We start from the raw sequence: 21397 nt of genomic DNA on the forward strand, positions 1-21397 counted from the left end.
AAACTCCTAGAAACATTATAACTAAAACTCAAACCTTTCAAGTCAAAGAAAAATTGCTGCAAGCAGCCAGAAGGAAAGCATGCAAGTACCATGGAAGCCCATTCAGGTTCACACAAGATTCACTAGCCACAGCTACAAAGGAGCAGAGAGAGAGTATAATATGATGTTCCAGAAGGCAAAGGACGTGGGCCTGCAGCCAGAACAACCTACCCAGCCAAAGAGGAAAAAAACAAACCCCTAATGGAACAGAGGACTTCCAAGCATTCCTGATGAAAAGATTAGAGCAGAGTAGAAAATCTGATATATCAAGACAGGACCCAAGAGAGTAAACAAGCATAGGGGAACTCAGGATAATTTGTTTACATTCTAATATGGGGAGATGATACATGTGTTCCCTGGAATCCCGACACCGTCAAAGGTCAAAGAGGGAGTCTAATTCCATAGAGAGCTGAGAGTGGCTCTGTTGTATCTTGAGGATTCTAAAAGAAGAAAACAAAGAGAGTGGAAGAGGAATACTTTAGGGAGTTGAGTGGGAAAGGAGAAACTGGCCAAGGAAGATTCTCTCCCATGACTGTGATGGGTAAGTAGAAGTCTACACAAACAAAGAGGAAGGGGTGGGGGCATGGGCTCTGTGCCCCCGCCCCTTTTGGACTTCCCCAGAACTCTCTCCCACATGGCCCAGTCCCTGGCATTCACTGGAGGCATTGGCTCATCCTAGAATAATGCTTTCAATTCTCCTTTACCTCTAACCTAGGCCAGTCCTTCATTGTCTGTAACTTCCTGACTACCCAAGCTACTTCCTACTCTTAATCCCATCTAGACCCCTTCTCTGTTACCTCCAGGTCACCCTAACCTACTGGCCACTCCTAGAGCCTATCCAAATCTTCCCCCAAATTTTTTCCCTATAAAAGAGGCCAGTCTCATCTAGCAAATGCTCAGATTCTTAAAATCTGCCTGCTTCTACCGGCAATACAATAAACCTTGTCTGACTGAAAGAAGGTTTGAGTTATCAAATTCTTTCGAGGAAGGACCTGCACCTTTTGCCCTTGAATTTCAGGATTCCCAGTACCCCTAGACTGCAACAGAAGGAGAGGGTGACACTTGAACTTCACTTTCATCTAAACTGGTCAAAGAAGGGAAGAACACACACACACAGAGTTGGGTACAGAAATACATTTCACTAAAAAGGGAAAAAGGAAGAAAGAAGGTAGAGCTCATAAAGGAAGGATCTGATGTATGTACAAAAACATTGACGGCAGCTCTTTTTGGTGAAGAACTGAACAATGAAGGGAGTACATACTTTTCTGCTGTGAGAAATGAGGATGAGTTTCAGAGGAGCTGGAAGATCTACATGAAGTGAACAGAACAAGGAGAAGACTTTATACAGAGACAATGTAGTAAAGGCATTAGGGATGTTTTCAAAAGACATTTTTTGAGAGAACGAGTCATTCTCATCAGGTCATGACTACTCATGATTCCAGAAGACTAATGGTGAAACACGCTACCCAGCTCCAAGTGCAGAACAAACTGGACAAAGCCAGCAGACCTTCTGTGGTTATTAACATGTTTTTAAGAGGGGTTTTATTTTTCTTTCATTCTCAATGGGGGGGAGTGGGGATAATTAACATTTGGTGTAGGAGAGAGAGAAAATGAATTCTGGCCGATTGAAAAAAACTTTAATTTCAAAGCAAGAGAAATCCTTGGTAATTTTGAAGAGGCCAGGATCGATGGAATGAAGAGCTTGGAAGCCAGACTACAGTGATCCAGATAATCTAGGCTTCTGATTTTTCCTCCTGTTGCCCTTTGCTGCCTCCTTTTGAAACTCAAACGATTCCATATGAATAAAAGCAAGTGATCTGAGAGCAGAAGGAGGTCTCCATAGTTCAGCCTGTCAGCCCCTGGCTTGTGCTAGCTACTCTGGGGAAAGGCCTGGGGTGCCAGAGCTAGAACAGGTGGCTGGCAGGATCACTCTGGACTCACTGACCAAAATGGCAGAAGAAGCCTCCACTACAATGTCCCTAACACCTTTCTCCTTTGAGCTCACAGCAGTCCTCTGACATAGCTGGTATGTATGGGAAAGAGGAGGGAGCAGAGGCCTCAGGACTCCAAAGGATCTTCTTCCTAAGTTGGGTTGTTTGTACACACTCCAGAATGACATCTGAGGACGAGCACAACTCTAAGGACATGGGGTGCCTCTGTGTCCCCCATCTTCTTGTGTCTCACTGCTTAGGCTTGACTGAAAACAAGGACCTTGGGCCACACACAGCTGCCCAGGAGCTGGTTACTCTCCTCCGTGGCAGCCAGGCCTGTCCCTGGGCCTTGGGCTGGGCAGCCATGCAGTGGGCACACACATGGCCCACTGCTCCTTCTTTACCTTCTACGATGCTGGACTTGGCAAGGTATCCGGAGGAGGCCTTCAGAGCTCCGCTGAACACGAAAAAGCCGGCACCAGTGACTGAAATGACAAGAAGAAGCATTGAGTGAGGCTCTGACCTCAGGAGGGAAGAAATCCCAAAGGAATACCTTAAGAAGCAGGGAGAGAAGAGAAAGCAAGCATGGCCTTCCCGAGGCATGCACCACGGACCGCTGACCAGGTGCTTTCCTGACAAGAGTTCTGAGGCCAGCAGAATGACCATCCCCATTTTACAGATGAGGAAGCCAAGGCTTAGAGAAGAGACAGAGCTAGGACTTAGGACAGGACCCTAGAAACCCTACAAGTCCACTTTCCTCGTTTTATATAGAAATGGGAAGATTAGTAGACTCTAAATCCAATATCCAAAAAACCCCAGACCAATGCTCTTTTATGGACATGCTCTGGTTTTCGGTTTTCCAATGGTTTCTCTAACACACAGAGCTCAGAATGGGGTAAAATGCTCCAGATTTATTCTTACCAGAGCAGAATGCAGCAGGGCTCTCTCCACCTTCATGCTTCCATTCACGTGGCCTAATATTCTGTTAGCTGTTTCGGCTGCTATCGCGCTGTTATAACTTTTATCTAACTCAGAGCCCAATAAAAATCCTTAGGACTTTTTCACAGGGACATTCATCCTCATGTTTATAATTGATTTTTTAACCAAAGGGTAAAGCTTTACATTAGTCCTCCAATTCGGTCCACTGTTTTGGATTGTCTAGATCTTTCTGGATATTAACTTTTCACTCAAAGAGAATCACAGATCTGAGGATCTTAAAAGCTCTCTAGTCCAAAGTGTCACCTGTCTCTCCCAGCTGGATGTCATTAACAAATGTGAAAGAAAATGCTGCCTACTCCCCCTCTGAAGACATGCATATGGATGCTGACCCCCACAGGACTAAGAGAAGACCAGGGTGGGGGGGTGCCATGTCCCACAGGTCCCTCTCTGTAAGAATCTTCCACTATGTGTCTTACTGTCCCCACCTGATGGTGACAGTCCTGAAATGTACACAGTGACTTACAATGTACAAAGCTCGTCTGATTCTTGTGACCACCTGGTAACATCTATCATGGTTGGTAAGGATCACAAGGTCCTAGAATTTAGAGCTGGAAGGACCCTTAGAGTTCATTCAGTACAAGCCCCTCATTTTACAGAGGAGGAAGCTGAGGCCTGGGGAGGAGAAGTGAATCCCCCCCCTACCCCAAAAGGCACACAGATATTAAGTAGCACAGACCAGACTATCAATACAGGATAATTTACTACAAACACAAAGCTCTGTCCGCAACAAAACTCTTCATTTTACAGAAGAGAAAACTGACTCAGAGAATGGTCAATGGTAACAATGGCCCACACATTGTGACCGAGCTTGTGATGTCAGTGCCGTTACTTGAGCCCAGCTGACCCAACTCTTCCCAAGCAAGGCATGATTGAACAGCAGTCACATATGCTGATGGGCCCTGCTGAGTCACTCTTCTCAGTTTTGGAGGGGCACATTTACCTTGTTTGGAAGACAGAAGAGTCTAGCTTTTAGGATCCTTCTACAGCAGCTGTCTTCCTTTGGCTGGACTCCCCACCTGCTGCCTCACAGACTGCCAGTGAGAGTCACTCCCTGAACACACCAAGGGACTGAAAACACCACCTGAGAGTGAGCTGATGAGTACTGTGGGCAAGCAAGGCTTGTGGGCATGTGGGAAGGTGATCTCATGAGAGCCTCCTTGATGAGGGAACTTACTAAGCCAGGCAAAGAGGCCTGGCTACAGCACAGCCAGCCCTAGTGGAAAGGACAAAGCACCTGAGATCTTGCAGATGCTCCCAGAAGGTCAAGGGACTGGCAAAAGTCCTTTCCTCCTGCTTAGAAAGTTCTAAGGGGCTACAGAAATGTTCACCTGTCATGCTTCTCCTCTGGTATGATGGAAAACCTTACTAAACCCTAGGGCCATCTAAAAGAGCTCACTGGAGGTTTGAAGCATCACTCTGACCAATCAATGCTGACTATGTACCTGGCATTAGACATGCAAATACAAAAGCAAGCAGTCCTTGCTCTCAAAAAACTTATACTCTATTAGGCAGCTACAACATGCTCACAGACGAATAAATGCAGGTTCTGAGCTGAGCACTAAAGGGGGCCAAGGGCTCTAAGGGCATGGCGAGGAGGGAGAGTCATCTGCAGTAGGGCCAACAACAATGAGCCCAGTTTGGCTTGAGCAGAGTGCCTGAGGGGAAGTCATGGGAACAAGCCAACCTGTGAGGAACTTTAAATGCCTAACACAGGAGGCAACGGGGAGTTACCCCTTCAGGTAAAGGTCGTTGGGACCACTCATTCTGCATGCCCTGTGTTTACAGTAGGTGCTCAATCAACACTGGCCTAGATGACCTGTTTCTTATGGCCTACTAATGTCAAAATTCTAACAGTCTATCTCAGGGGTAGGGAATCTGTGGCCTCTAGTGCCAAGTGCAACCTTTTGATTTAATCCAAACTTCACAGAACAAATCCCTTTAATAAAAGGATTTGTTCTGTAAAACTCAGTCTCAGTCAAAATGCTGCCCCAAGGAGCTAGATGCCACCTGTGGCCTCGAGGCTGCGGGTTCCCCACCCTTGGTCTAGATCATCTTCCTTACTCCAAAATCTTTAAAGGATCATGACCCACTGCCAAAATCCAGCCTCACAGGCCATTGGCCCTTTAGAATACACTTGCAACTAATCATTCCAGTCTCACTTTTCACTCGCCTCTTACACAGACTATGCTCTCTCCAGACTGGATGCGCAGGGCTGCTTCCCTCCCAGCTCGTGTTTCCATGCCTTTGCTCTCACTCCTCTGAACACCTGGTATTCCCTTCTCCCCAGCCTCCCCCCATCTTCAGCTGTTGCCCTCCCACCCACTTAGGAAGCATCAGTTCAAGCACTGCCTGCAGCAGGAAGCCTTTCCTGATTCATCCCAAGCTACAAGGGATCCCTGAGCACTCTGAGCTCTTTGCATGATCCACCATGTTGAAAGCATGTTATGAAAACAATCTGTACGAAAGACAGAATAACCCTGGCACTGCCTTCCTCCTGGAGGTGATGTGAGCAATGAAACTCAACAGAAACAGGACCTCCGCTTCCTCTTATTATACAACATGACCGAGCCTTCCTTAACCCTCTCAGCAGAAAGTGATCTTGCCCCACTCAATGACTCTTAGAGCACTTCACCTCTCCTCTCTGCACCCACTAAGCTGTGTGTGTGTGTGTGTGTGTGTGTGTGTGTGTGTTCTGTGACCTTGGCCCATGAGCCTGCAAGGCCTGAGGGTAACGGCTAGGTCATTCCTAAACTATTTCTTTCATGCCTTGCATACAGTAGGCACTTAACAACTGAACCACTGAAGTCACGTCTGCTCTGTCCTCCTCATGCCAGCTCTCTGAGGGCAGTGCACAAGGCCTCACACACTGGGTAGGCAGCAGGATGGCTCCCAGGGCCCCAGTCCCCTCACCCTTTCGAGGCTGGTTGTGAATGCTGATAGCCTGAGTCTGGTAGTTGCCATCGTCATTCTGGACGCACACAAGGTGGGAGTCTGCCTTCTCGTTGAAGCAGGCTCCTCCGGCCAGCACATGCTCGTTGGACTTGTTCATGACCTTCATCATCTGTAAGCAGAAGTGTGTTAGCACACTGTCCTATCATGGAACCCATTTCATCTGTGCAAAAACAAAGCTGGCAGCGAGCTCATGTAGGAGAGCGATGCATGCCAGTGATGAATGATGCCCTCCCACTCCCACACTCCACTCAAACACCCTTGGCTAAAAAATCCACAAACCCAACCCTGTTTGGTGCTTACTGAGATCCTTCCCTGAACACAAAACATATTCTGCATTCCTTCCCTGCTCCCCACCCTTTTACAGGCCAAAGTGAACCTGATACTGTAACGCTAATTTAGCCAACCCTAGCAGCGTCCCTGGCTCTTTCTCCACTGCATAGAGTTCTCAGGGAGCAGTGTAGCGAAGCTAAGAAAGAACGACCTAGGTCCCACTGCACTGGCTTCCTCTTCTCACAGACCCACAAAGAAGAGGTCTTTCCTCAGGCGTGCACTCCCTTTTAATAAGATGTTTTGTGTCCAAATTTCTTTAAGCATACACGGAGAGAAAGCATGGTGAAGCAAAACACACTGGATTTGGACTCAGTGTCAGTTCAGACCACTGATGACCTCTCATCCTGGGCAGGTCACATGACTTTCTGGGTCTATAAAATATGATGCAAAAGAGGAAGCAGAGGATAGCACAATGGACACAGAACTACGTGGGATGTTAGGAAGAACCAGGCTCAGGTCCTGCCATGGCCATCTTAAGTTACAAACCACTTGCCAAATACACTAGTAGAGAGGTTTTTTACCCTACTCTGGGAGTAACCCTAAAGAGATGAATCAAAGGTCCAAATGGAAGAAAGGGGAGGGTGTTATGAATTGTGTAACATCCCAGAGCTGTTCTGCACGAGGGCAGGGGCCAGGCCTTACTAGACTTCCTATCTATCTATCCTTGCATCTAGAAAAGCTCTCAGCACTGAGGCTTTTGATGAATGACTTTATCAATGGATCAGGATCAATAAAGTAACGTGCTCAGCATCACTAAGATCACTGCCATACCATGACATGAAGGAGACACTAGCATCTAGAATGCTCTACCAACAGAAGGAAGCGAGCTTCAGTAGGAACTACCAGGTGGAAAAAGGTTTGTGTCCAAGACTAGTGAAGGGTATCTGGCTTCTAGTGCCATGGTCGGCTCAACCTAAGTAGAAAGGCTCATCCCAAGAGTCTGACCACTGCGGGATCAAGTTTTCAGCCACAGCTAATCTCCAATTGCCTGCCAAGATGCAGGGCAAAAAGCATCAGTCTCCAGAACAGCGAAGTAGTGTTTGTTTTGTTTATTAAACCTATGACTGATTTCTGCTTTAAAAAAGTCAATTATTTACCGTGTTTTTCATAAGGCCTAAGTTGACAGGTCTGCAAATACTGAGACTAAATGAAAAAAAAAAACATTCGATTCTCCAGATGAATCTATCAAACAAACTTGAGTGTAAGATCCCCTCACCCTGATGAGCAATAATGTACCTGAGGGAAATAAATGAACAACTGAGTATTCCGTCCTCTTCATGGTAACACAATAGCTCACCTTTCCTTTCCTTTCCTGTCCTCTAAAATGGCTTCACCTCTGTGAGTTTTATCCTTGAGTTTATTTTTTGGACTACATGTTTGAGCTCTTCTCGTTCTCTGCTATAAATGAAGTAAAACTATTACTTGGGAATCTGAAAGCTTTCTATGTTCCTTAATATATTTTAAGGTGCCATCCCATCCTGGTTACACCTGTTATTTTTGCAATTTGTGCAAAGTACAGCAATTTATCACTTCTGCTGTCCCATCAGGAAGAATTCAAACAAAAACTGAACTGCTCCCCATACAACTCTCTACTGCAGTGCTAATAGAAACATTTCCCTCAGAATCCCCAAGGAGAGTTTAACACGGGTCTGGGGTTTTATCCTTCCCCAAACAGGGGACATCAGCTTGAAGGCATCAGCTTTTGCAAAGTCAGCTACAGAACTGATGACCTCATTTGTAATATCCTCCTCTAACAAAGGAAAGAGCTGAGATGATCCCACATCAGGCTGAAGGAGCACTGTCCAGATAGCAATCTCCTGGCTAAAATTAAGCTTTATTTTCTCTAGGGTTGAGGTCAAGGGGTACGGACCCAAGAAACCCCCTTTTCATACCCTTTAGAGAAACGAGCTACTGTATTAAGAGGCTGCCCTGGTGTGTCAGTTTCAAGCATAATTAAAGTCTAGCTTCATGATCTGTACAAATCTCCACAAGCCTTAAAGACAGAGGGACGTGTCTCGTTTAAAAATAATTCTTAGCTTTCACCAGGTGGAAATAAATACTCGGGTACATATTAAGAAGAATATGGGTGGGGGAAATGAGCAGCAAGTGGACAAGGAGAAAAACAAAAAGGGTCTAAATGAGACTGTCTGGGAGCTCCAGGAAGGACAGGCAGACTCCCGGGAGAGGCCAGGGCACTAGAGAACCACTGCCTAAAGGCTGGGGGCAACAGCGGCATCTTCTACCACAGGCCCTGACTCGTGTAAGGATGGCCATTCCATCATCAGGCTCCAGTGGGAAGATCTCTGACGATGGAAGCCGAGGAGGCAGCTCTAATCTCTGTGGAAAGGCTGAGGGCCGGAGCTGGGGCTTCACTGGTCTAGGAAAACTCACTGAGGAGCAAACTTCTCCTACCAGTGCAGGGTCACAAGAGGGACTTCCCTGCTCCTTGAACCCGTCGGGGGCTGTCACCTCCTTTGGCAGTCTGGTGAAATCTCCCACTGGTCTCCCCAGCATTAGAAAACTTCTTATAATGTTTTTAAATGAATGAAATAAAATGAAAATAGGTTTAGAAAACATTTTTTAAGAAACAAGCTCAAGGACCCCAGACCTCTGATTAGACACTGTCTGGGGCTGGAGCTCACATGCCTCGCCCAGGGTCACAAGCTAGCACACAGCTGAGGCAGAATCTTAAACCAGGCTTCCCTGGCCACTAGACCACACCGCCTCACACAGCTGTGTGTTTTCGGGGAATCACTGAAGCTTCACGGGCCTCAGTTTCCCCCTCTGTGAAATGAGGAGCTGACTTCGATGACCTCGATATGGCCCGATAAGTCCCAATACTGCTATCACAAGCATTAGGGTTCCAGGGTGTTTTCCCTTCTCTTCTTGTTCCCTCCTGAAAACAGCCCCTTCAAGGTGAGCAGAGCGAGGAAGGTGAACTGTCCGGACTTTAAGGACAGAGACACTGAGCCCAGAGAGGCGACAGGCCTGGCTGCAGACAGAGCCTGCTCTCTGCTCAGCCTCGGTCTGTATCACTGGGCGTTCCTCTGCCACACTCCAGCCAGGACTTCAGATTCCTAGAGCAGAGTTCCTCCCAAGGAACCACACTGGAGGATACCTGCAGTATCCTCTCTAACATATGCACCAACTTAACCAGGTTCTTTTGCCTTGACTGGATAGTTTGCTACATGAGAAAGACTCCTAGATTTGCAGTCAGGAGACACGAGATCTGCAGCTTGTGGGGCCTTTACTGAAGTCACTGTCTTTCTCTGTGCCTCAGTTTCCTACTCTAGGGAGGGTGGAAAAGCTGGTCTCTAAAATCCCTTCCAGTTCCTATGATCCAAGTCAGAAAATCTGTCTATGAGGAACCAGGACTGGGCCTTTGTGTACAGGGCCAATCACAGTGCCATGGAAACTAGAGGCCCATAACATGCTGATGAAGGAAATGAGAAAGGACTGTGACACAGACAGAAAACATTGATAGGAGTTTGTACAATAACCTCTTCTAGTGGTGTGGGCAGTAACCCAAAGCCCTGCTATGGTGAGAGGTGGCTAATGGCTCAGGTAAAGGGGCCCTTAGGTTCTGAGCATTTCCACTTGGTGAAATCCTACCCTGCCCTCACATGCCAGCTGAAATGCAACCTCCTCCATAAAGACTTCCCTGATGCCCCCTGGAAGGAACAGATCTCACAGAGCATTCTGATTATATACTACCTGACACCCCTCCTAAGTTTTATTGTGCACTGGCCATTTATAGATGCATGGTCTCCCTGCTGTGCTATGAGGGTCTCCCTGTGGTACAGTACAAGGGAAGGAACTCTACAGTCTATGACATGGATGGACTTGAGAGGTGGAAAGGCCTTGGGGCTTAATAATATAGTTCAACCCAGACCTGACCAGGAACTCCCTATACAATCCCCACCAAGATCTCATCAGGGAGATTTTCAGTTTGCAGACTGTTAATAAGAGAACCGACCTCATTTTGCTATTGCGTCAACATTCTGACACTGAAACAAACAGGATTAATTCAGCCCACAATGACACAAGAGTTTTTGGCTGTGTGGTCACAGGGCTGACTCACAGTGAGTGAACTTCATAGGGCCAATCAATCCCTATGGGTTTGTACCCATACTGCCTCGGGTGCAGCAGTTTACAGAGAAACAGCCCTCGGCCCTGGCCGCACAGGCCCTTGTCTGTCACCATGACTTAAATGCTCTACTGGGCTGAACTCTATGGATCCACAACTCACATGTAGTTCCAGGTTCTATTTTCTGTTAACTGAACTAACAGAAGTGCCCATTCTTCAATCCATCTGGAAGCCTCCCTCTCCCTCCTCCACATCATCTTCTGAGAAACATTTCATCCAAAAGAACAATATCAGCTCCCTCCCATGTCTGCAGAGAAAAGCAATTCTTCCCCTGATGGCCAGAAAGCTCACTATTTCCCACTTTCAGCTTATCTGTCTATCTGGTCTCCACTGCCCTGGCCACAACGAACCCTTCCAATGTGGCTTTTGTACCTCCAAAAAACTCTCAACAGTGTGTACAGGTTAAGAATGAAAATAAACCAGTATCCAAATTAGAGAATCCAAGAACCAGAAAGGACCTTGAGAGCTAGTTCAGTCCAGTATTCTGCTTCTGAAACTATCCCAGTTGAATGAATTTGTAAAGGTAAGTGATAGTAAAAAAGTAAGTGATAGTAAACTTTCCACTCTCATCCTAGACTTATCAGAAAACTACCACCACTTACAGCATTAGAGGAGAAATCCTGTAAATGTCAGTGAAATTCAGTTTTTCTGAAGCACTGAGAAAATAATTACTACTTGGCCCCAAAAGAAGTCAGATAACACAAAACCCCCAAGTCTTTTTATTATCCCTAAGCTAAAAGCACCAATATCTTCAGAAAAACAAATTGTTTTTAGCATGTTCTTCAGTTGACAAAAATGAGATGATGGTCTATGCCATATTCTTTTCTCTATAGCACGTCTACTCACTCTGTGGAGGCAGTGGGCTGGGTGCTTGGAAGGCAGCCACAAAAGCTAAACACTCTGCCCTCAAGGAACTGAGACTGTCTTAGGCGAAGATAATAAGCATACAAATCAATTCAGGGCATTTTGGGAAGGGTGACAATTAACAGATGACTGGGAGGACAGAAGAGGGTTTCCAGGAACAGCTGGCCCCTAAGCTGAGCCGGAAGGAGCAAGGGTTCTGAGATACAGAGGGCTTCCAGGCCAACTCCAGGCTTTGGGAAATCACTAGCGATAAGGTGTGGGTCTCAGACTCCCAGGCTTCCTCAAACACTCAAATGCCTTCTGCCCCAGGCTCTCCCACACAGACCCTCTCCAGCTGAGACTGCCCTTCACCAGCTCTGAATGCAGCCTGTGTGTGCCTGGTTATGTACATGGTGTCTCTCCCATGAGAACAGGAGCTCCTGGAGGACTGTTTCATGTTTCTCTATATGCCCCTAAGCAAAGTTCAGCAGGCATCTCATAAATGCTGTTAACTGGCTAGAATAGGCAGAAGTAATAGGGAAGGAGGCTGAAAAGCTAATCTGAACCAAGATCATGAAAGGCCTTAAAAGTGGGGCTAAAGAGTGTATATTATGGCTTTTTGCAAGGAAGACTCGTCATCAGACTGATACCTTATGAAGATGATGTTGGCAGTTATGGAGAAGATATGCTGGTACAGGGGAGAAACTAGAAGGTGGCAGATCCCTGGTTTCAGGATCTCAACACCTCTAACTTCACCAGCCTATTCAAGAGTCAAGGCAAGACGCGATGGAGGATGGAGCTCTGACGAGGTCTCTATAAGAGGCCACTAAGTAGAGGAGAGGAGATGGCAGGAGTGGTGTGGTGGTGAGGATGCCCAAGACTCAGCAACAAACTGGATGAATACAGGGAAAGCTCAGGCATGACTCACGTGGGAAGATCAGAGAATCCCAGGATCCTAGAGCTGGAACAGACCAAGTAAGCTATTTAATCTAATCTAAACCTGAAAAAAAATTCCCTCTCCATCATAAGAGCCTGTGGTCATCAGCCTTTGCTAGAAGAGAATCCCAGTGAGGGAACTCACTCTCTCCACATGTATTTCACCGTACCACTGGACAGATCTGTCAGAAAAGTTTTCCTTATATTAATCAATGAATCAACAAGTAATTTTAAGTAGCTACTGACTGCCAGGCACCATGCCAGGAAACAGGATGTAAAAGCACAAAGAATGGAACAATCCCCATTCAATCACAAGGGGCTTACATTCTAATGGTGGAGACAAGAAGTGCACGTGTAAATGCAAACAATATCGATATGAAGTGAGTAAATGGAGATATATACAAAATAGTTCAATTCAAGGTAGTTTGGGAAGGCAGACACGTCCAACTGGGGCAATCAGGAACAGTTTCATGCAGAGGATGGTGTTTGAGCAGTTTTAAAGGAAGAAGGGAAAGTGCAGCCCTGCTTTTAAGTGGGTTTAAGAAGCTTTTCAGCCTCATTCCTTATTAATTCTGCCCATTCCAGCCAGTTAACAGCATTTATGAAATGCCCCACTGGACTTGGCTTAGGGGCATATATAGAAAGTGCCTGTGGGATGGTCAGAGATGGGTGATGTCCAAGGAGGCTGGGAAGAGATTGGGCAGGTGGTACAGGACTTTAAATGCTAAACAAAAGAGACTGTATTTTATCCTAGAGGCAATAAGGAACCACTGGAGTAAGTTTAAGAGAGGAATCACATGGTTAAGGGAAAATGACTTCAGGAGCTGTATATAGGATGGACTGGAATGGTGTGAGACTTGAAACAGGGGATTAATTAAGAAAGAATCCAACAGGAAAGGGCTGAATGGAATTAATAATGTCAAATGAAACAGCAAGGATGAAAATTGAGAAAAAAGTCCCATCAGATGTGGCAATTAAGAGATCATTGGCAATGCTGCAGAAGGCAGTTTTAGTGGGATGATGAAGGTGGAAATAAGACTACAAAGAATAAGCAAGAAGAGGCACTGAGTGGAGACAACTTATTCTAGTTTGGCTAAGAAAGGGAGAAGAGAGAACAAGATCACATCTTGGTCCTGAGAAGGCTTTTCTGAGGATGGGAAGACAGAGGGGGCATTTTTGGGTGCAGAAAGAAAGGGATGAGCTGAAAGGGAGATGCTGAAGATCTGAGAAGCACTGGGGGATGATGGCTGTGATGGGCTGGAGAACACAGGAGGGAATGGGATTAAGTGCACACACGTGAGACAAGGTAAAAGGCCACCTCATTGTCAGAGAGCAGGGGAAAGGAGGAGAGAGGGGGACATGATATCAAAGGATGTCAAGATGAAGATAGAGGAAGGAAAAGGCACGCGTCTCAGTGGCCTCCTTTTTCTCAGTAAAGCAAGAAGAAAGACCTTCAGCTGAGATGAGTGAGGGGAAGGGGTTGGAGTGGTTAAGGAAGGAAGAAAACTTCTGTAACAGTTTCTGTGAGGAATGAGATAGGAAATCAATTAGAAAGGAATAAAAGGATTGTCTTACTGCAGGACTCAGTTAAAGTTGGATGTCATGAATTTGTAATACAGACATTTAGCACAGTTTTGAGTCAGTTAGGGGGAACAGTGGCTAGAGCACTGGGTCAGAATCAGGAAGACTCGAGTTCAAATCCAGCCTCAGCCACTTAGCAGCAATGTGACCCTAGGAAAGTCATTTATTTTTCTGTCTCAGTTTTCCCAACTGTAAAATGGGGATAATAACAGCACCTATCTCATAGGGTTGTGAGAATCAAATGGGATAATATCTGTACAGCACTTAGCACAGTGCCTGGTATGCAGCAAGTGCTATAGCAGCCAAATGTTTATCCCCTTCCCCTGAGTCTACCTCCAGCTAGGGTCCCTCAGTCACTGCTGCATTTCCTCATCATCCCAGAGCCCCTCAAAGTGACTCCGTACGTATTCTGTACTTACGGATCGGTGTCTATGCCATCCCCAGCTCCCATAGAACAGTACACTCTGTGAGCAGGGCGTTCTACTTTGTCTTTACAATCCTGCAGCCAGCACAACACCTGCCACCCACAGGGCACTGAAGAAAGGCCGGCCTCCATGGATGTCCCGGCTTTCCTTGCAGGCTTTGCTCAGAAACCCGCCGGTCCAGGAAGCCTCCCTGACTGAGCAGGGCTTCTCACTGCACCTCCTGTTCCCCACCCACAGACTCTCAGCTTCCTGAGATCTGGGTCAACGTAGCTGGTACCTCTGTATTCTCCACAGTGCCAGACACCGGTGCCCGTAAACACTTATGGACTGATTAAATGAAGGAATGCATCAGCAAGCACATTTGTTAAGATTCTTACCTCATTGTATCTGTTGCTGGGAATTTTAATGCTGGTTTTCCTCACTTCCATGTCAACCACCAAACCCTGAACCACAGGCAGCGTATACTGGTAATTTCGGAAGTCCTTAGAATTGAAGATCACAGGGTCACAAAGCAGGCATGAGGGTTGGGACAGATTCACAGAAAGTAAGTACATATATACACATACATACATACACACACACACATATATACATATATAATGTTCACATTTCTAATGTCATAAAGAAATGTATGATCAGCACCCCATGTACCTCCAACCTAGTATATTAAGTGAGGGTCTCTGCAATTTCAAGTTTTATTAGCCTACAGGATTGAGCCCCAAATGTAAATCAGATCTTTGTAGAAAAAGCCAATGGGGGAGTTTTGGAAACTAGACCATATACAGCTTAAGGCTCTATAGTCACAGCTATTGATGAGGTCACCTAGACTGCAGTTTAATTCTGGAGTCTTTTTACCAAGTTTATAAGACAGACAAATCCAAAGAATTTCTTCTTGAATTTGGATAGGCCTCAACTCTGTAGGATTTACTGTGATGCTTAAAAGGGAAGCGGACTACAAGGGACTGGAAGCTCCTACAGGAGAATACCGTGCGCATCAGGAAATGTGCTAGTGCAGACTGTGGCCCTTCTAGAAAGTGGCATTACAAGTCACAGACTTCCATCAAGTTCTTTCCTATGAATGCAGGCAAGCCCACATGAGACTATTCAAAACATGGATTCAGACAATTCTTGCCCCTCCACCCCAGACCCAGACTGGGGAAAAGGAGGAGACACTTACTGCAAGAAGATTCATGATCGTGTGTCCTGTCTCTCCAAACAATGGCTTCCGAAATCTGACACTAAACAGAGGGCACGGATAAACTGCAGAAATATGAAATGAACAGAGGTAACATGAGAAAGGCCTGTCAGAGAGGAAAGGCATCAAAAACACATCTTAATAGCTTATCACAGTATGAAGAAACACTGAGCATTCATTGAACATTTCTTATTATGGAACCACACAAAAATGTTCCCTGAGAAAGCATGCCAAACACTAGGCCAAGGCCCACCCTTGCCTTCCTTGAGGCATCTTTGTTATCACTGCAACTGGAGACCCCTAAGCTCTCCTGAGCGTCCCTGAGGAGCTTTCTCCTGCAGGGGAACAGAAATACAGGCAACTTCAGCCAAATTTCTGAGCTCTAACAGTAAGGCCTTCCCTACTACTCAGCCCACTGCAAATGTTCCTGGATTATTTGTTACTCCTCTGCACCCCACATCTCCTTAGGTACACGTATATGTCATACTTGTACAGGTATGGCATGTAAAATACGTACAGAGGCACCTGGGGGAGGAGAGAGGGGCCAGAGTGCACAGAGCCCTAAACCTAGAGTTAGGAAGACCTCAATTCAAATCTCTTCTCAAACACTTACTAGCCATGTGACCCTGGGCAAGTCACTTAACCTCTGCCTGCCTCAGCTGCCTCAACTACAAAATGGGGATAATAACAGCACTTACCTCAAAAGATTGTTGTGAAGATCAAATGAGATAACAATTAAGCTCTTATAACACAGTGCCTGGCACAAAGTCAGTACTACATAAATATTGGCTATTATTATTATTTTCATTATTACATGTCATACACTTCAATGAATTACAATCACTGACACACAGGGGCTGGGTCACTGTCTAAATTTTAATCCACAGTGCCTGGACAGGGTCTGGTACATATTGTATGCTCATGAAAATTTTTCTAATTGCAGAAGTGGAGGGAACAGTTATAATAAGTGAATAAGATTTTATTAAGTGCTGAGCTTGTCTGAGGTTCTGTGCTAAGCACTGGGGACACGGAGAAAGGCAAAAGACAAACACAAATTTCCTGCACATTAAGCGAACACAAAATCTAGGTATAATCAAGCCAAAGTCAGGAATAAATGAGAGGGAATGAAGAGAGAGAAGACATTAGGAAAGGTTTCCAGTAAAAGGTAGGATTTTAGCTGGGACCTGAGAAGGTGGTCAGGGAAGCCAGGAAGCATCTGATGGGCAGGAGGAGAGCCAGGGAAAAGCAGTACCACACAGACGGAGAAGAGGGTGGTCAATAGCAAGAGGGAAAATGGCTCTGATCACTGGGGGTACATCTGGGCTGAGGACACCCCCCTTGCCAGCCCTGCCCAATGCCTTGATCCAGGGTGCCCCCTGACCCTATGAATTAAGCAGTTAGCATCCATTAAGTAGCAGGCCTTGTTCTAGATGCTGAAGACAAAGACAAAAGTATAGCAGACCTTGCCTTTCATTCTCTTAGAGGAGACAACATGAATTTTCTACAGAGAGATAAGTCCACTCAAAATAAATACAAAGCAAATGAGGGGAGGGAAGGGTAAAAACACTTGGGATTCTCAGGGAACACTTCCTGTAGGAGACACATAAGGTCAGGTCAGTGAGACTGGACTGTCTGGGAAGCGCAGCCTGGGCCCAGGTTGTAAAGGGCTTGAAAATCCATGAAAGACACTTATATGTTATCTTTTTAAGTTAAATTTTATTTTCATAAAAATTCACTCTCTCACTCTCAATCAAGTCAAACAAGTTTCCACAGTGGCTTTCTGCAAGCCAGAAAGCCTCCACGTGCCCTCTGTGCCTGTCCCTTATCTAGAAGGAAGAGGACACTGCACTCTGCAGTTGGGCTTGGTCCCTGTGCTGCTCAAGAGTGCCTACATCTTTCAAAGTTATTGTGTTTACAATATTGCTGCTGTAGAAACTGTTCTGGTACTACCCACTTCATTTTATATCAGTTCCTACAAGTGACAAGTTTCTCTTGGATCTTAGGGGCAATAGGAAGCTATTTTAATTGACTAAAAAGGGAGGGGAGTGACACAGTCAGGCCTGGACTTTAGAAAAATTATTTTGGCAGATGTGAAAATGATTGTTTGGAGTTGGGAGAGATGTAAAGCAAGGAGATCAATCAGGAGACTATAGCAATAGTTGCACAGAGAAGATAAAAGCCTGAACAAGGGCAATGGCTATGTGAATGAGGAGAAGGGGACAGATGGAAGAGATTTTGTGTAGTGAGGGAGAGGGAGGAGGTTCTGAACCTGGGTGACTGCACACAGAGGAGATCCCCAGCACCAAGAACAGTACAGTCTTGTTCTTGGCTCAGAGGGATGAGGAATCCTGCACGTGGTCAGACACGTAGGAAGGGTCAGGGTAGGCAACCCTGCACCTCCAAGTCTGGTACTCTGCCCACCACATCAGCAGTTGTCCCTGTTTTATGATTTCAAAGAGCAGCTCTGGATAATGCATGTTTATAGCCAGTATTAGGGCTCACAGAAGGGCTTCGACTTACGTCTGTATTCAGCTCCAAGCCTCAGCATTAGTCTGATGGGGAATACTTTTGCCCAAGGAGTTTCCCACTTCTGGATGAGAATTCCAAATAAGTATGGTGGAGTTGGGAGCACCAGGTCCTGCAATGACTGGTAAGTTGATGTGACATACAAGAATCCACCATGTTCTTTGCTGCCCAGGAAACTCTGGCTGAAGAAGGAGTGTCCCAAACAACTGACGACATTCCCTGAAATAAAGGCCTTTATTAATTCATAGAATTTTCTTTGAATCCACAAGATTCTGGCACAAGTACTCAGCACAGTAGGGAGAGAGATACTCCCTAATAACAGTGATGATGATGATGATAATAACATGACTAACACATGAGCTTACATTGTAATATTTTCAGTCAACAATTTAAAAAGCTGTCATTTTATCCATCTGAACAAGAATCCACAGAACATTAAATGTAAAAGGGACAGTAAAAGGATGGTGACTTATCCCAGAACCATTTCTATCTGGATTCCTCTGAAAAATAGGAAAACAAGATAAATAGTAAGAATAATGAGGTTTTATTTTTAAAATTTAAGATCTACCAAACACCTAGAAAAAGACAACTAGGTTGTTAGACTAATGCATCAAAAATTTGCTATCCTTTATAAACTAACAGAATACAAAACTTCATCCTACAGAACCCAAATTATTCTTGGGAATTCAACAAGTCAAGCGTGCTGGAAATGAACAGACAGAAAAATGCTACCTGCAAAACCCCAGAGAGAATACTGATTCATAAAAATTTAAGAGAAAACTGTAACAGATTTTGCCAAAGCAACCATTCATGATCTTAAAGCCCACATTATAATAAAAAAGGCTTTCAAAATATAGAGAGATGCAGAAGAAATTAAAACCATATGGGAACATGCCGGCAGCTAAGTGGTGTAGTGCAGAGCGCTGAGCCCAGATTAAGGGAAAGCTGACTGAACAAGTCACACGGCTACAACACCAGTGACCTGTCTGCCTCAGTGTCCTGGACTGTGAAATGGGAACAACAGCAGCACCCGCCCTCCAGGACTGTTGGCACGATGGGACGCACCATCTATAAGGTGCTTATAGTGTGCACTCTATAAATGTTTATTCCATCTATCCAATAGACAAGGTAACACTGACACCAACTTGCATTGATGGAGCTCTTTAAGGTTTCATATGCACTTTACAGGTGTAACTTCATTTGTTCCTCCTGACTATGTCATGAGATAGGTGCTACTTTTGTCCCCATTTTACAGAAGAAGGAGCTGAATGTGGGGTCACATGACTAGTCAGAGTTAGAGGCCACAATGGAATGAGCAATGCCCCCACCACCTCACTACAGAGTGATAGCTCCTGAGGTTGTCCCGAAATGGGAGATATCAAGAAGCAATCCAAAAAATAAAAAGAATGAAAAAATAGAAGAAAATGTGAACTATCACATCAGAAAAATGACTAACCTGGAAAAATGACCAAGGAGAGATAATTTAAGAATTACTGGACTATCTGAATGCCATGATCAAAATAAGATTTTAAATGAAAACAGCCCTGACATTCCATAAACAGAGTTAGGTAAAACAGAAATTGAAAGAATCCATTGATCACCTCCTAAAAGAGATTCCACAATGAAAATTCTCAGCAATATAGCAGCCAAAAGTTTTTAAAATATGATAGTCAAATTCCAGAGGTCAGGTCAAGGAGAAAATATTGTAAACAGCCAAAAAGAAGCAATTCAAACACTGGAACCGCAATCAGGATAACACAAGACTTAGCAGCTTCTACATTAAAGCATCAGTGGGCTTAGACTACGATGTTCCCAAGGGCAAAAGAGCTAGGCTCACAATCAAGAAACACCGACCCTGAAAACCTAAGCATAACGCTTCAAGGAAAGTGGACACTTAAAAAAACATTCCTGGCGAAAAGACGAGAGCGAAACAGAAATTCTGACTATCAAATACAAGACACAAAGGAAGCACTGAAAAAGGTAAACAGGAAAGAAAAATCACAAGGAACTCAATAAGGTTAAACTGTTTACATTCCTACGTGGGAAGATGATACTTGTAACTACTCATAAGAACTTTCTAATTATTATGACAGTGAAAGAATGTCCATAAAGGGCACAGGTTTGAGTTGAATATGATGGGATGATATCTAAAAAAATGAAAGTAATGGGTGAGAAAGAGGAATGTACTAGGAGAAGGGGGAAGGGAGAGGTAGAATGGGGTAAATTATCTCACATAAAAGAGGTACAAAAGAGCTTTTACAGTGGAGGGGAAGACGAGGGAGTTGGGTTGAACCTTTCTCTCATTGGAATTGGTTCAAAGAGGGCATACACACTCAGTGGAGTATAGAAATCTATCTTAATCTACAGGAGCGTAGAATGGAACGGGGATAGAAGAAGGGGAGTGGGACTGATAGAAGGGAGGGTACATTTAGGGAGGCAGTAGTAAGAAGCAAAAGACTTTTGTGGATGGAGAAGGTGAAAGGAGAGAGTAGAAATAAAGGGGAAAAACAAGATGGAGGGAAATGCATTTAGTAACTGTGAAAAAATTTTATAGAAAGTTTCTCTGATTTATCAATTATATAGAGAACTACGTCAAACTTATATAAAATAAGAGCCATTCCCCAAATGATAGTCAAAAGATATGAAGAGTTTTCAGATGAAATAGTCAAAGCTATCTATAGCCATACTGGGGAAAAATGTTCTAAATCAGCACTTCTTAAACTGGATGGAGACCCCACGAGGGGTTTCAAAAAAATTTGGCAACAGGAAAAGGTCTCTGAACATGCAATGACCAAAAACCAATTCAAAATCAAATGCATAATGACTCTGAGGTGTTTCTGGCAGCGCTTGCCTGTACTGTAGCCTTGGTTCTGAACACAAAGCATGCACACTTTGCACTGAACATGCTCTCACCCAACACCATCCCAATGAAGCTGCTGAAATTCAAAAAGTAGTCGAGAATGGAAAAAGTTTAATAAGTTCTGTTCTTAATCACTACTGATTAGAGAAGTGCAAATTAAAACAATTCTGCGGTACCACTTTATACCTATCAGACTGGCTAATATAAAAGAAAACAAAAATGACAACGACTGGAGAAAATGTGGGAAAATTGATGAAGCTGTGAACTGATTCCACCATGCTGTAGAGCAATTCAGAGAGAAAAAAAAAAGTAAAAAGGAAAGGACCTATATTTACAAAGACCTAGAGTAGCTCTTTTCTGGTGGCAAAGAACTGGAAATTGAGAAGTACATCAATTGGAGAATGGCTGAACAAATTGTGATATATGATTATGATGGAATATTATTGTGCTATAAGAAATGACAAGCATCTCAGAAAAACCTGGGAAGACTTACATGAATTGATGGCAAAATGAAATGAGCAGAACCAGGAGAGCACTGTACACAGTAACAGCAATGTTGTACAATGATCAACTGTGAATGACTTAGCGATTCTCAGCAATAAAATGATCCAAGATAATTCTGAAGGACTTAAC

The 21397-nt window shown here is 44.7% G+C and overlaps 1 protein-coding gene across 3 annotated transcripts in view; it reads right to left on the minus strand.

Moving 5' to 3' along the window:
• Positions 1-21397, minus strand: part of LOC138164982 (zinc finger FYVE domain-containing protein 9-like) — a 219442-nt gene that overhangs the window by 20840 nt on the left and 177205 nt on the right. For all 3 annotated transcript variants that reach the window (XM_069093001.1, XM_069093002.1, XM_069093003.1), the window contains 5 exons: positions 17899-18123; positions 15361-15443; positions 14561-14665; positions 5880-6030; positions 2375-2455 (listed from right to left, as the gene is read on the minus strand). In XM_069093001.1, the coding sequence (XP_068949102.1) occupies positions 2375-2455; positions 5880-6030; positions 14561-14665; positions 15361-15443; positions 17899-18123 (645 nt within the window). The remainder of the gene's footprint in view (positions 1-2374; positions 2456-5879; positions 6031-14560; positions 14666-15360; positions 15444-17898; positions 18124-21397) is intronic.

Source organism: Petaurus breviceps, unplaced genomic scaffold (assembly GCF_028583685.1).
Source record: "Petaurus breviceps papuanus isolate PSGF00001 unplaced genomic scaffold, PetGlider_PUasm1.0 207, whole genome shotgun sequence".
NCBI lineage: Eukaryota > Metazoa > Chordata > Mammalia > Diprotodontia > Petauridae > Petaurus > Petaurus breviceps.